Here is a 14,126-nt window from a genome sequence, read left to right as displayed (position 1 = left end):
AAAAAAAATACTATTGTTCATATAGCACATGTGCCCACGTCGTGCAAAAAACTCATGATTTTATCGCGCTCCGAGTATTTAATAATATTCACGCCGCATCGTTACCGCAAAATGTCTACTACCGTGTCATCGCCATCTGTGAGGGGGGCCACGCCCCGGAGACGCGTGCCGCCTCTTCGGACATTTCACCACACCACCCCGCATGTATGAGGGCCCGGTGTGACGCTCCGGTGGCATTGCTACCTTCACAGGGCCCCCGTCCCGCCTGACCCTGTAACGTTTGACCACGGGATCTAGCCCTTTGACTTTGCATGGACGGGCTTTGACCAGCGGACCTCCCCACCCAGTTGTGTTAGGTCACCCCATAGGAACACTTTGGAGCAACATCCGGGCTAGACCCACAACAAGATCCCCTCCGTGTAGACCCGATGCGTCCGTTTCCCCCCTCCATGTGCCGGCGGCGGCGCCGTCCCTGAGGGAGGGCACACCCCGGACACGCGTGCCGTGCGTTTGCAACCGCCACAACACTTCCAGACTTGTGAGAGGCCGCCTACGCAAGCTTCGGCGGCATGCTAGCCCCCGGAGGCCGCCGGCCACAGCCGTAGACGCGCGAAGGGCAATCCGCGTAGAGGGAATTTTTCGGATATTTCTCCATCACCAAAAATTATGAAAAAAATACCACCGTTCCTATAGCACATGTGCCCACGTCGTGCAAAAAAACTCATGATTTTATCGCGCTCCGAGTATTTAATAATATTCACGCCGCATCGTTACCGCAGAACGTCTACTACCGTGTCATCGCCGTCCGTGAGGGGGCCCACGCCCCGAAGACGTGTGCCGCCTCTTCGGACATGCCACCACACCACCCCGCATGTATGAGGGCCCGGTGAGATGCTCCGGTGGCATTGCTACCCCGCAGGGCCCCCGACCCGCCTAACCCTGTAGCGTTTGACCATGGGATCTAGTCCTTTGACTTTGCACGAACGGGCTTTGACCAGCGGACCTCCCCACCCGGTTGCGTTAGGTCAGCCCAGAGGAACACTTTGGAGCAACATCCGGGGCAGACCCACAGCAAGATCCCCTCCGTGTAGACCCGACGCGTCCGTTTCCCCCCTCCAGGTGCCGGCGGCGGCGCCGTCCGTGAGGGGGGGCACACCCCGGACATGCGTGCCGGGCGTTTGCAACCGCCACAACACTTCCAGACTTGTGATAAGCCGCCTACGCAAGATTTGGCGGCATGCTAGCCACCGGAGGCCGCCGGCCACAGCCGTAGACGCCCGAAGGGCAATCCGCGTAGAGGGAATTTTTCGGATACTTCTCCATCACGAAAAATTATGAAAAAATACTATTGTTCGTATAGCACATGTGCCCACGTCGTGCAAAAAAACTCATGATTTTATCGCGCTCCGAGTATTTAATAATATTCATGCCGCATCGTTACCGCAAAACGTCTACTACCGTGTCATCGCCATCTGTGAGGGGGGCCATGCCCCGGAGACGCGTGCCGCCTCGTCGGACATTTCACCACACCACCCTGCATGTATGAGGGCCCGGTGCGACGCTCCGGTGGCATTGCTACCCCCACAGGGCCCCCGTCCCGCCTGACCCTGTAGCGTTTGACCACGGGATCTAGCCCTTTGACTTTGCACGGATGGACTTTGACCAGCGGACCTCCCCACCCAGTTGTGTTAGGTCACCCCATAGGAACACTTTGGAGCAACATCTGGGCCAGACCCACAACAAGATCCCCTCCGTGTAGACCCGGCGCGTCCGTTTCCCCCCTCCAGGTGCCGGCGGCGGCGCCGTCCGTGAGGGGGGCACACACCGGACACGCGTGTCGGGCGTTTGCAACTGCCACAACACTTCCAGACTTGTGAGAGGCCGCCTACGCAAGATTTGGCGGCATGCTAGCCCCCGGAGGCCGTCGGCCACAGCCGTAGACGTGCGAAGGGCAATCCGCGTAGAGGGAATTTTTCGGATATTTCTCCATCACCAAAAATTATGAAAAAAATACCATCATTCCTATAGCACATGTGCCCACGTCGTGCAAAAAAACTCATGATTTTATCGCGCTCCGAGTATTTAATAATATTCACGCCGCATCGTTACCGCAGAACGTCTACTACCGTGTCATCACCGTCCGTGAGGGGGGCCACGCCCCGGAGACGCGTGCCGCCTCTTCGGACATGCCACCACACCACCCCGCATGTATGAGGGCCCAGTGCGACACTCCGGTGGCATTGCTACCCCCCAGGGCCCCGTCCCGCCTAACCCTGTAGCGTTTGACCACGGGATCTAGCCCTTTGACTTTGCACGGACGGGCTTTGACCAGCGGACCTTCCCACCCGGTTGTGTTAGGTCAGCCCATAGGAACACTTTGGAGCAATAACCGGGCCAGACCCACAGCAAGATCCCCTCCGTGTAGACCCCACGCGTCCGTTTCCCCCCTCCAGGTGCCGGCGGCGGCGCCGTCCGTGAGGGGGGGCACACCCCGGACACGCGTGCCGCCTCTTCGAACATGCCACAACACCACCCCGCATGTATGAGGGGCCGGTGCGACGCTCCGGTGGCATTGCTATCCCCAGGGCCCCTGTCCCGCCTAACCCTGGAGCGGTTGACCACGAGATCTAGCCCTTTAACTTTGCACGGACCGGCTTTAAACAGTGGACCTTCCCACCCGGCTGTGTCAGGTCAGCCCAGAGGGACACCTGGGAGCAACATCCGGGGCCAAACCGACAACTACATCCCCTCCGTGTAGACCCGATGCGTCCGTTTCCCCCCTCCAGGTGCCGGCGGCGGCGCCGTCCGTTAGGGGGACCACGCCCCGGAGATGCGTGCCGCCTCTTCGGACATGCCACAACACCACCCGGTTGTGGTAGGTCATCCCATAGAAACACTTCGAAGATGCGTCCCCTCCGTATAGACCCGATGCGACTGTTTCCGCCCTCCAGATACCGGCGGCGGCGCTGTTCGTGAGGGGGGCACATCGCGGCGCTGCCCTCCAGATGTTTCAGCATAGCTGTTTTTGATTTTAATAAAATATAATGTTCTATATTCAAAAGAACATGACGGCACATTATTAATGTGCTCGAAAAAAATACTAACTATATATATATATATTCATAATCTATGAAAAAATTACAAACTACACATATATTCATATAATACATAAAAAGCATAAAAACATATGTGAAAAAAAGCATAAAAACATATGTAAAAAAAGCATAAAAACATATGTAAAAAAAGCATAAAAACATATGTAAAAAAACACATGTAAAAAAAATAACTATGCCGACGCCATTGCTGTCGGCATAGATACGGCTGGGGTTTAGGCGGGCGCCGTGCCACGGATCGATGACGTGGAGCCTATGCCGACGGCTGCCGTCGGCATATCTGCGCCGCGGATCAGTGACGTGGCGTGCGGAGGTATGCCGACGGCCGCCCGTCCCGACCGTTGGCACAGCTTTGACGCCGTTAGCCGCTGGTCACGGGCGGGGTCGCCGGGCCCACATGTACGCCGACGGCACACTTATGCCGACGGCCACTGTTGGTGTTTATTAATCTAGGTCGACGGCTGATCTGTGCCGACGGTTGCCGTCGGCGTAGATAGGGGTAGCCCGACGGCCAGGACTAGGCTGTTGGCATAGATCCAAGTAGGCCGACGGCAGCCGTCGGCATAGTTTTGGCCGTCGGCGTAGAGCCGTTTTCCGGTAGTGAGTCGATCGGCCTTGTCCTCTGGCGTCTGCAGTCCACCTGCTGTAGGCGTTCATCTTCCTCGACCACCATGTTGTGCAGGAAGTTGCTAGGCGACAGAGCAGTGCCGTACATACCTTGCACTTCCGACTGAGCTGCCGGCCCATGACAACGTTGTTCTGGTAGTATAAGCCATCCACGTTGTCTATCTCCTGCGCTTGAGCTACTGCATGCCGTAGCAGCCGTCTACACCTTGCTCGAACGCCATGCGGTTGTCTAACTCCGTTGCGTACGTCCAACTGATATTCATCCGCACTAGTGTGGGTGTGACGAACTGACGATGGTAGTCGTCGGCGTCTTCTGTCGTCGTGCCGGCACGCAGGCCCTCCGCCAGCAGTGGGTGTCCGTCATGGTCAACCGTGTGCCGCGGCCGCGTGCTCGCGGTAGTATCCTCGGGGTAGCCGCAGGCCGCAGGTCGCAGCCTTCCTCTTCCTCTTGGAGTTGATTGCCGGATCGGACGGGAGGATCTTGCAGAGCACGAGGTCGCCGCCTCCGTGCTCCTCCGAGATGCCCTACTCGTACATGATCGATCCACCCGCCCCTCACGTTTTTGCCGGACTCGCTGTCCTTGACCATGTAGGACAAGTCCTGCACGTAGCCGCCCACGGCGCTTCCTCCCTCCACTGGCTTTGCGCGATGCTCCGAGTGCCAGTGCTTCCCGAGTCCCGACCACGCCGTCGATCGTGCGCGGCTTCCTGGTTGCGCCGCCGCGCGCGCTCTTCTTGCGGTGCATGGCAGAGAAGAAGTACCACACCGGCTGCATGCGCTTGTGGCCTTTCCTGGTGCCAGGAGCCTTTTGGAACGCGCGGGCCAGCTGCTCCGGCTCGGCGGAGTAGACGTCGGCTTCGTGGATGAAGCGGCCGATGTCGGCATGCAGGGAGGGTCTCGCTGGCGATCTTGCCGCGCAGGTACAGGTCGCTGAGGTCTTTGTGCTGCGGGCTGAAGGTGAAGCCTGGTACAACCTCCACATCACGGCGAGGTTTTGTATATTTATGTTTGACAAAAAATTCTGAAAGATTTATCCTAAATTCTAGATAGAAAGCTTTGCCACGCTGCAAAGGCTTGAACTTCAAAACATGTTTTATGCGAGAAAAAAAAATGTGTTTGCGCGATGCGCAGAATGGATGGCTAGATAGGAAGGGCCTGGGTGCAGGTGTTCTATTATATGTTTTCGCGAACACATGCATGCAAGATCGCTAAGAAAATTTCCTTCTTTTAACCAAATTGTGCTACCATCACTACAAAAAAGACATATGTTGTATTGTGTTTCTGCATAAGCGGAATGCGGAACGTAATTTGTTAGCCACTCAGCTTCTAGCAGTGTCAGCCGAGTGCATATATATAGATTGACATAAGCAAGACGCACGGGAAAGAAAGGACCCTCGGCTTACTAAGTAATACACCAAAAAGCGCCCAAAATACACTCGGCTTATACCAAGCTCTCGGCATATTGAGGTAAAAACGCTCAGCTTTTACGAAGCACACAACAAACAACTGTGCTACGTGGTTGTGCTCACCGCAATTGACGGCTCAGTGACGGTTGGTGGTATAAGCCAAATCTGGCATCAACCCCTTTACAGAAGTTGGTCACGTGCACCATTTGGAGCCAGAGGAGTGTGGTACCAGCAGGCGCGCTCCTATTGTGCGCCATCTTGCACTTTGTTAAGCTCTTTCGCCAAGACTTCATATTTCCTTGTCCTAGGAATCTATCCGGTGCACCCGTATTTGTGGTGCTACCGGTGCACCGAATGTCATAGAATATTTTTAAAAAATCTAAAAAAAATTCCAGCATGTTAACTCAACATAAATGTAGGATGTCACAAAATTTCGTATAATATTATATTTTTTGAGATACAAAAATGACAAATTTGACATCAGTGTGATAATGGGTCAAATCTAAAACCCAAGTTATGTTTTTTACTATTCAGTGTTGAATTTGTCATTTTTTTTGTCGAGTTATGTTTCGAATTTTGACTTGAAATTTTGTGACAACCTACCTTCATGTTGGGTAAGTGTGCTAATTTTTTTCAGAATTTTTTGAACATTTTATAAGAATAATGTGAGCTCGGTGTACCGGTAGCACCACAAGCTCCGGTGCACCAGATATTTCCCTCCTTGTACTAGGACAATGCCCGTACATTGCTACGAGTAGAAGATAAATGACCATGCGTTGCCACGAATAATAACAATGTAGACACATTGATCAAATTATTATTTTATTTCAAAAATAAGTGTTAAGCATGGTGTCGTCTGGTTTTTACCATAGAACGCACAAATACAAACTCTCTCCCAATTCTTTTCTTCTCGGCAGTCTTTGTATCTCCTCAATCCGCCAAATCCTCGTCACCAAAGAAGTTTTATATAACTTGATATATACCATCCACGATTATTGATGAAGTAGTATTAGTATGCCTCGCTCATGACGAGTTTTGCTGCTTCTGCGACAAGGTGAGGAGGATATGCAACACCTCGCCTTGTCGGGTGCCCCTTCTCGCGGTAGGTATGGCACGAGGTGCTGGCCAGCTGGTGTCGCTCCATGGACACACTACCTTGGCCAATGAATCCATTCGTGTCCTGGTGGGAATACTCCTACTCCAACACCCCTAAATCTCTTCGACGTTGCCTCTCCTTCACCATCATTCTCATGACATGGCATACTTGAAGTGCCACAACTAGTGTATCTTGGAAGCCGCCCGCCTCTCTGTCACTCCTCTGTTGTAGTCTATCCAGAAAGACGTGCACTACTGCTAGGCTAAGGCTGACGCTACCGAGCTAGGCCACAACATCCATGAGATGAGAGATCGACTCTTTGTAGTGGGGTCCAGCATTAGCAACCCGCTTATGTCTGCTTGGGGCATTACCCTCACGACGCTGGTGTCCGTCTCGTGTGATGTAACCGAAACCTACACTCGCTATTCTTCTATTCTATCAATGGAAAGACATGCAAGCTCTCCGTATTCGCGAAAAAAGAAAATTTCAAAACTTCTTCTCCCAACAGAGTGGCAGAGCCAAGCTCCAGAGTCCAACCGGCTGAGCCGAACATATTCCCATCCCAAGCCCCCAACCCACCCCCACACCCACACGGCACCTGACCCAGGCCCAGCGAGCGACACCATGGCAGCGCCGCCAAGCCGCCCCGTACGAGCTCGTTGAAGAGATCCTCCTCCGCCTCCCACCCGACGACCCAGCCTGCCTCCTCCACACCTCTTTCGCCTGCAAGGCCTTCCGCCGCGCCGTCTCTTGGCCTCACTTCCGCCGCCACTTCATCGGGCAGCATCGGCATCTGGCGCTCCCCTTGCTCGGTTTCCTCCACAACATGGAGGACGAGCGCGTCCCCCACTTCCTCCCCACCACCGCCTCATACTTCTCCCTCCCCGCCCCAGATCTCACCTCCTGGCTCGGCCTCGACTGCCGCCACGGCCGCGCCCTCTTCCTCTCCAAGGGCTAGCTCCGTTGCTCAGGAACTCCTTGTGTGGGATCTAAAGACGGGCATCGAGTGGCGCATACCAGTGCCCCCGCTGTTCGAGGACGGACGGCTATGAGTACCGGACCGCGGCCGTGTTCTGCCCAGCGGACGGATCACGGATGCGACCACCGGGACTGCCACAGGGGTCCCTTCCGCGTGGTCTTCGTCTTCACCGTCCCCATCTACCACCAGCTGCGGTGGCCCGGTTTCACGTCGGCGTGCGTCTACTCATTCGAGACTGGCACATGGGGTAAACTGACCGCGATGCGCCACACGTCTTGCTTGATCTTCACATTTCATTCCAGCGTGCTCGTTGGGAGCTCTCTGCTCTACTTCATGTCCGACAGTGGGTGGATCTTAGAGTATGACTTGGCCAGCCACGACCTCACTGGGTTCAACCCGCCACATGACGGCCCCGAGCAGACATTTAGCCTCATGGTGGCGGAGGATGGTGGAATTGGAGTTAGTGAAGCCTTTTGGTTTGCAACTCAAATTATGGTCAAGGGAGGAGAGTGACGACACCGACACTGATGCACAATGGGTCTTATGGGTCTTAAGCCGGGTCGTCCACTTGGAAATTTTGCCCCCAAATGGTGCTCTCGTGGATGCTGAGACTAGAGTGATCGTGTTAGGATATGCCGAGGGAGTGAATGTCATTTTCATTAACACAATTGCTAGCCTCTTCACAATCGATCTACAGTCGGAGCTGGTGGAGAAGGTGTGTGATGATCATGGCTTCTGTAATTTGATTCGAGTTGTCAGCTTCTACACTCCTGTGGACTGTGGCGAATACCAGGATCTGCAGCCGTCGATCCCTAGTGAGGAGGTTGGTGATGAGGACGGGGGAGAAGAGGAGAAAACAATAGATGAGGCACAACAACTGCTTGACGATGGGTCCAACACTATCAAGGAGGGGGGCTTTGTCAACACCTTTGAATGTGTCAGTCATGACCTCAATATCAGGTGAGGGCTCTACTCCCAAACGCTTCCCATATTCCGAGCTGCGCTGAGCGGATGTGATTGTGTAAAAAATACTTACCATTAGTGGTACTTTTAGGATCAGCTGTTGGTTTCCATGTGCCCTTTCTTACTTTGGGACTTGGATGTGGTTTGAGGGATTCAGTGGGTTTAATTAGCCTTAGTGTTTTTCGATGGCAGTACTTGACAGTTAGAACCTGACATCTTTTGTTAGATATGTGCATTGTGATGAACATTGAATCAAAGTGTATTTATTGGAGAGATAGGTGTTATTCCATTTGAGAAGAGTTACATACCTCTGGTGCTGGCTAGTCTGTTATATGAAGAGCAGCCAAGAGAACATATTTAGCACCTTCGTGTCATCAAAATGTCTGATGGAATAATTTTAACCGTGCCGTTCTTCCTCAGATTGCAGTAACTTGTGTTATCTATAAACTTAACAATTATAGAGTGCAGTAACTTTCACCTAGGGTTCGGGGTTATGGGGAAGTTGCTCTGGGGTGTGCTAGCACGTTTGACAAATATGAATGTGCAGACAAAGCTCAAGAGGTGAATGATTCTTTGGATAATCTTCCCAGGAGTGCTTCAAGTGAGGAATCGGTGACGGGCACATCCAGCGAAGATGGCGATGATGGGGTCTCAAAGACCTCTGGTAGCAATGGTGAGGATGCTGCTTCATCTTCAGAGGAAGGTGATGCTGAAGAAGGTATTATATCATTGCCCCTTCCTTTGGACCAGTAGTGGTGCCAGGGCTGCACAACTCTGTGGTGAAATACCTTATTTCTCTGAAGTTTGCATCGCTCCCTAAGTTTTTGCATGAAATTTCATTCTATGGAGTAGTTTCACAAGTAACTTTTGGGATCAACCGCCCCGTAGTTTTAGCGAAGCACTGCCACTGTCCCCAGTTAGTCATATAGTCCCTAAGAAAAAGATGGTCATGTAATCCTGCGTATGTAAACTAGTAATAGTCTTGTTAATTGTTTGGGAATTGAGACTTGGAAGGAACTGATTGCTATTTGGACTTATCTCTTGAATTCTCATCACTATTCCATATAAGACCATTTAATCAATGTTGTTTTGCTAACAATTCTTATTTAGTAATATTAATATAGATAGTAGATGATGTTGCTAAAAGCAGAAAATGCTTTCATTTCTCAAAAAAACTTGAATTTGTGTCTGGTGCCACATGTCAGCCATTTTGCCTTTTATATACGTGAATTGTTATTATTTTTAATCCGAGGCAAAAGCTTTGCCTGTTCTATTGATCAAGAAGAAGATTTGTTGCCCGGTTAACCATGGAAACCGGGCTAAAATCGACACATGAATTTTTATCTTTCTTACCTATACACTTGGAATAGCCAGTTTGAAGATATATGGATCTATCTCAATATTAACCTCACACAAGGTAGCTTTTACTACACAAGAGCTGCTCTTCAACCATGTCTTGCATAAGTTATGCAATAATGTTTTGTTGGTGTTAAATGAACCAATCTATTATTATCATCATGCTATAATGGTTAAGTTGGATCATTTAATCATTTGTATGGGTCTCTTCCTGTTGCTACTTCTTTATGAATTTTTAGTAGTTTAATAAAATTGATGGTTGTGCATCAATGTGTTTTATGCCTATTATGGTAAATACTGGTAATAGTCATTTTTTTAACAAGAACATTGATATAGTCGTTTATTAGAGGAAACTCAAATGGCAACAACAGAAGTACTGTAAATAACCTTGGGGTTCTGGGCAAAGGCTTCAAATGTGGTAATGTCAGGTCTTTGCTGAACCTTCTCCAAAAGAGACTAGCAACAGATTGTTCACATATGTGAAATGTGATTCAGCTGGATGCCTGAGACATAGTATTAGATGTTTGTATGGCATGTTCATGTTGCCTCAAGGCTCGATGGTCAATACTCATCTGTTGATCTGTATACAAGTAGCCAGATTAAAGGTTGTGGTATTCGGCATTTTGTTTTTTTGTCAACGTTTGCCATGTTCAATATCGAATGCAACGTTTTTCATGCTCTGAAAAGACTGCCATTGTTTGTTGTTTGCTATGATGTGATAGCCTTTGGCTCTTTGCTAGTCCTGGAGGGTCATATAAACCATTTTGCATGTTCTTGTATATGTGGGAAATTTTGCTTTTTAGTAAAATTCATATGTATTATATTCTGCCTCACTCAATACATTCTGCTAGCTTTACATGCCTCTTACAGTAGTTTAGCCTCTCACTCTCTCTCTATATATATCATCCGTACTAACATTTGAATCTCTTGTGTGCTGCTAGTGTTACGCTGATTGTCAGCCCGGATGTCATCGGTCATCGGCACCTTAGCCTTGAGTTGAATCTTTTTCCTCTCTGCATGAGTGTTAGTTATCTCTCTTTTTCTATGGTAGTGTAGTTTATTAGGGCCCAGAAAACATTGACAAGAATTAAGGCACCAAAAGCGGAGGCTTTGGCACCTCAAAGAAGTGAATGCTGCTGAAGGCGTATGATCTCAAGATGAAGTCGCAACTGGAACTCTGATGCAAAGCTGCAGAGTGGACTGGTAAGCTGGTATCTATAACTGATACACCTAAAAGTTGATGTGCGATTGGAATGACTCTGGGTCTGTGGTAAGCGGGTGATCATTTGAGGAACATTTCATATTTAAGAAATAGGATAAGTATCGCCCGACATGTTTCATCAGTTGCAAGAAACAGCACTGTGTTGGAATCGCCCGACATGCTTCTGTGTTGGAATCCCTTTCACTTTCAGTACTCTTGCCAGCAGTTGTTGTGTAACAACAGGCGCTTCAACTAGTCTGTTTTCCCTATGCTTCTCAACACTTGTTTTTTTTTTCACTCCGTCGAAAAATTGAAAAATGTTTGAAAGGATTTCCGGGCTGTTTAGTTCCTAGCCACACCTCAAGTTTTTTTTTTGGGTTGGTGTTTGGTCATCTTGGCACCTAAGATTAGATCAGGCATTTCCTTCCCTTTGTAGTAACTAAACAACATATGTAGCTAGTTTTGAAATGCAGGGTCATTGGGTGAAGACAAGTTGTATTCCTTCTTTCTTTTTTTACCGAATCAACACCCACTTGTAGTTGATAATTTGCCCAAAAGAAAGGTTTCTTTTTATGCGGTACAGCTAGTTACAGACAGTGTCATAAAAGATTTTATTGCAGTTATGGCGTACACAGGCTTAACCATGGCGTACGCTGCACACCATATTAAAAGTTTTAGTTGCCAAGTCTTGCTCGTTGCTTCCGATTTTCCCTTCCTTTTTTTATTTCATCCATATTCCCTTTTGAAAAAATTTCATTTTATATTCTGATGAGATATGGAACAGTGGCACACATAACGAAGATGAAGAAAGATGCTAATTGGTGCGGAACAAAAAGGATACACAATCACGCAAAGCACTTGTTCAATAAACCCGGCGAGCTCAAACTCAGACGTTGCATGGATTTTAAAATAAATGTTCATGATTTTTCTAAAAATGTTCTTGATTTTTTTATTCTTTTAGGAAAATAAAACACAAATTATGGAAAAGAACAAAAAACATGGAGCCTCTGCCAGTAGTTGATTATTGATCGGTGGAACTACCACCGTCTTCACTTTCGTCGAAATAGATTTCAAAAAAGAAAAAAATTGTGGGGAATGTAAAGAGAATTAATCACTTCTTTTTTCACAGGCAAATCAGGGAGCATTATTGAACGAATGTGAGAATTAATCACTTCTTGAACCAAACCAAATGACCAAATGAAGTACACAGACCAACCAGTGTAACCGTCCTGGTCACGCATTTCTTCGACCTGTGCGTATCTAGCTACGGTGCGGCGCGGCGGTACTTCTTCTAAAATAAACTACAGCGGTACTAGTGGTGGGTAGGTCTACCGTACGTACTGGAGTAGTAGCAAATTTCCTCCTTCCGACACAAGGGTGGGTTCAATTTTTTTGGGGCTGAAAAAAAATGTTTAATTTCATCATTGGCTTAAAATAAATGTTGCTGTAAAATATGCCTGGGAATGGATAGAACATGACATTTTGCCTTGGGGAAATTTAATTTACAACATACTGTATGTATGTAATGTACCAAGAGGTGGCAGGAAGAACTCTGTTCTGTTTCTGTATGTGTTTATTGGCGAGTACGATACCGTTTGCAAGTGAAAAAAAGGCTTCCCTTCCAATGCTGCTAATGTTGACAAGAGATAACCCCTGCCCTTTCCCTTCCTCCCATTTGTTAGTTAATTCATTCTGTTGTTGCTGCTCCTAGAAAGGGAGGGCTTTTCAGCCAGTATTATTTTGGGGTGTTCAGATTTCACTGAAAAACAATGTTTAATTTTGTTCTTGCAGTACATACCACTATTAATTTTGTTCACTGAAAAACTGTATGTCACTCCAATCCATAGGCTATTAATTCCTGCTTGTATTTTTTTTGATGTTCTTGCAGTACATACCACTAGGGCTTTTGGACAATTTCGAAGAGGGGATAACTGCAACTACCATTCAGCTCGAAGCCCATGGCAATGGCATGGTATACTTTGTTGGCGCAAGCAAGCAACGTGATGAGCAAATAATCCTCGAATCTGAGTTGAGTCATTTTATAGCTTCTCTCCGCATACAAGACAATGACCTCCTCGTCTTCAGAAGCATGAGGAAAGATCGCCTTGAAGTTCTTGTCCTTGACCCGAGCGGTTGTGAGAAAACTTGTTTTGCCATGGGAAACTCTTCAAATGCCCGAGAAGTGTGTGAAGATCTGGTTGAGATTGTTGATCCACCCTCGCATACTCTCATTGATTTGAGTTCTGATGACAATGAATTTGTGGAAGAAGGCAGATTTGATGACAATGAAGTCGTGGAAGAAGGCATATATATGACAATGTCAAGGAGGGAGCAGAGGCCACTACGAGGCTGTCGTGCAAAAGCTCAGAAGATGGCTTCGACATCCTCCCCTTGTAGTAAGTCAGGTCATAATATTATCCTCCCCTTTCGAGTAGTTAGTTACCCTGTGCATTTCTTTTCATTTACTATATTTTAGACAATCAACTTGTGGTTATCGTATGCTCACCATAAGAAAGTATCGCATGTTTTTCAGGACGCAAAGCTGGCAAGTCGAAGGAAGCCGCTTTAGAAGCTCCTATGTCCAACAAGCCCTACATATTACCCGTGGACATGAAGCTAACTAGTGACCAAGAGGAGAAAATAAAGGAGAAAGTCCGGGCGATTGGATCTGAATTCCCTGTGCTTGTGAAGGTGATGACGAAACCTGGGATTGATGAGCCAACAAAGCTAGTGAGCTCCGAACTTCAGATGCCACACGCAATATGCATAGTCCATTTCTCATCCGAAAGCTCATAAGTTTAGAACTATTTTCTTGCTGAATTAACAACCGGCCTGAGATTTGATCGCCATCTTGATGTGCTCTTTTCTGAACAGGAATTCTGCCTGGAGTATGCTCGGGCGTGTCTCCCGCTAGAACAAACACCTATTATACTTGGGCTGGAGCGTAGCAAGATGCAGTGGCCTAGCATGCTGAAGGTCAAGAGATATACGGATGGGAAGTGGATTACCAAATCCTGGAAGGAACTTGTCTTGCAGGCTGGGATGAAGCCAGGAGACATCTGCCTCGTTGAACTGGCACGCAGGAGCAACGAGAACCTCAAGATGACGGTCCATCTGATCCGTGAGCGGAACCGCAGCTCTAGCTCTCAAGCATCTTGTTAGTGTGGTCTCTTTGTGTGTGGTCTGTAGTATGATGGCTTTTATAACTCAGCTGGTGTATGCATTGCTTGATGATTATTTGGAACAACCTGATGTTAAGCAACTCTCTAGTACTAGCGTGTAATGTAATCTGGGGAAACACCGGACCCTTGACCCTCCTCTCCTGTAGTAGTACTGCTGCTGCTGATTATTTTTCCTTGTTGAAGACAGGTTCCATTTTATTGT

The 14,126-nt window shown here is 48.4% G+C and overlaps 1 protein-coding gene across 1 annotated transcript; it reads left to right on the top strand.

Moving 5' to 3' along the window:
- The first annotated feature begins 7,291 nt into the window (after positions 1–7,291).
- On the top strand, positions 7,292–13,904 carry LOC119283931. The gene is made up of 6 exons (XM_037563273.1): positions 7,292–7,698; positions 7,898–8,182; positions 8,776–8,903; positions 12,644–13,152; positions 13,275–13,472; positions 13,617–13,904. The coding sequence occupies exons 1-6, from the start codon at positions 7,292–7,294 to the stop codon at positions 13,902–13,904; spliced, it is 1,815 nt and encodes a 604-aa protein (XP_037419170.1).
- Positions 13,905–14,126: the final 222 nt, after the last annotated feature.

The sequence above is a fragment of the Triticum dicoccoides genome, chromosome 4A (genome assembly GCF_002162155.2).
Source record: "Triticum dicoccoides isolate Atlit2015 ecotype Zavitan chromosome 4A, WEW_v2.0, whole genome shotgun sequence".
Lineage (NCBI taxonomy): Eukaryota > Viridiplantae > Streptophyta > Magnoliopsida > Poales > Poaceae > Triticum > Triticum dicoccoides.
This window is presented reverse-complemented; position numbering and strand designations above follow the sequence as displayed.

Excerpts from the sequence above, each read along its gene's own strand:
- LOC119283931 (XM_037563273.1), top strand. The coding sequence starts at position 7,292 with ATGAGTACCGGACCGCGGCCGTGTTCTGCCCAGCGGACGGATCACGGA. Across the intron at positions 7,699-7,897 it reads GGAGTTAGTGAAGCCTTTTG|CCTCTTCACAATCGATCTAC; the intron begins GTTTGCAACTCA and ends CACAATTGCTAG. Across the intron at positions 8,183-8,775 it reads AGTCATGACCTCAATATCAG|GAGTGCTTCAAGTGAGGAAT; the intron begins GTGAGGGCTCTA and ends TAATCTTCCCAG.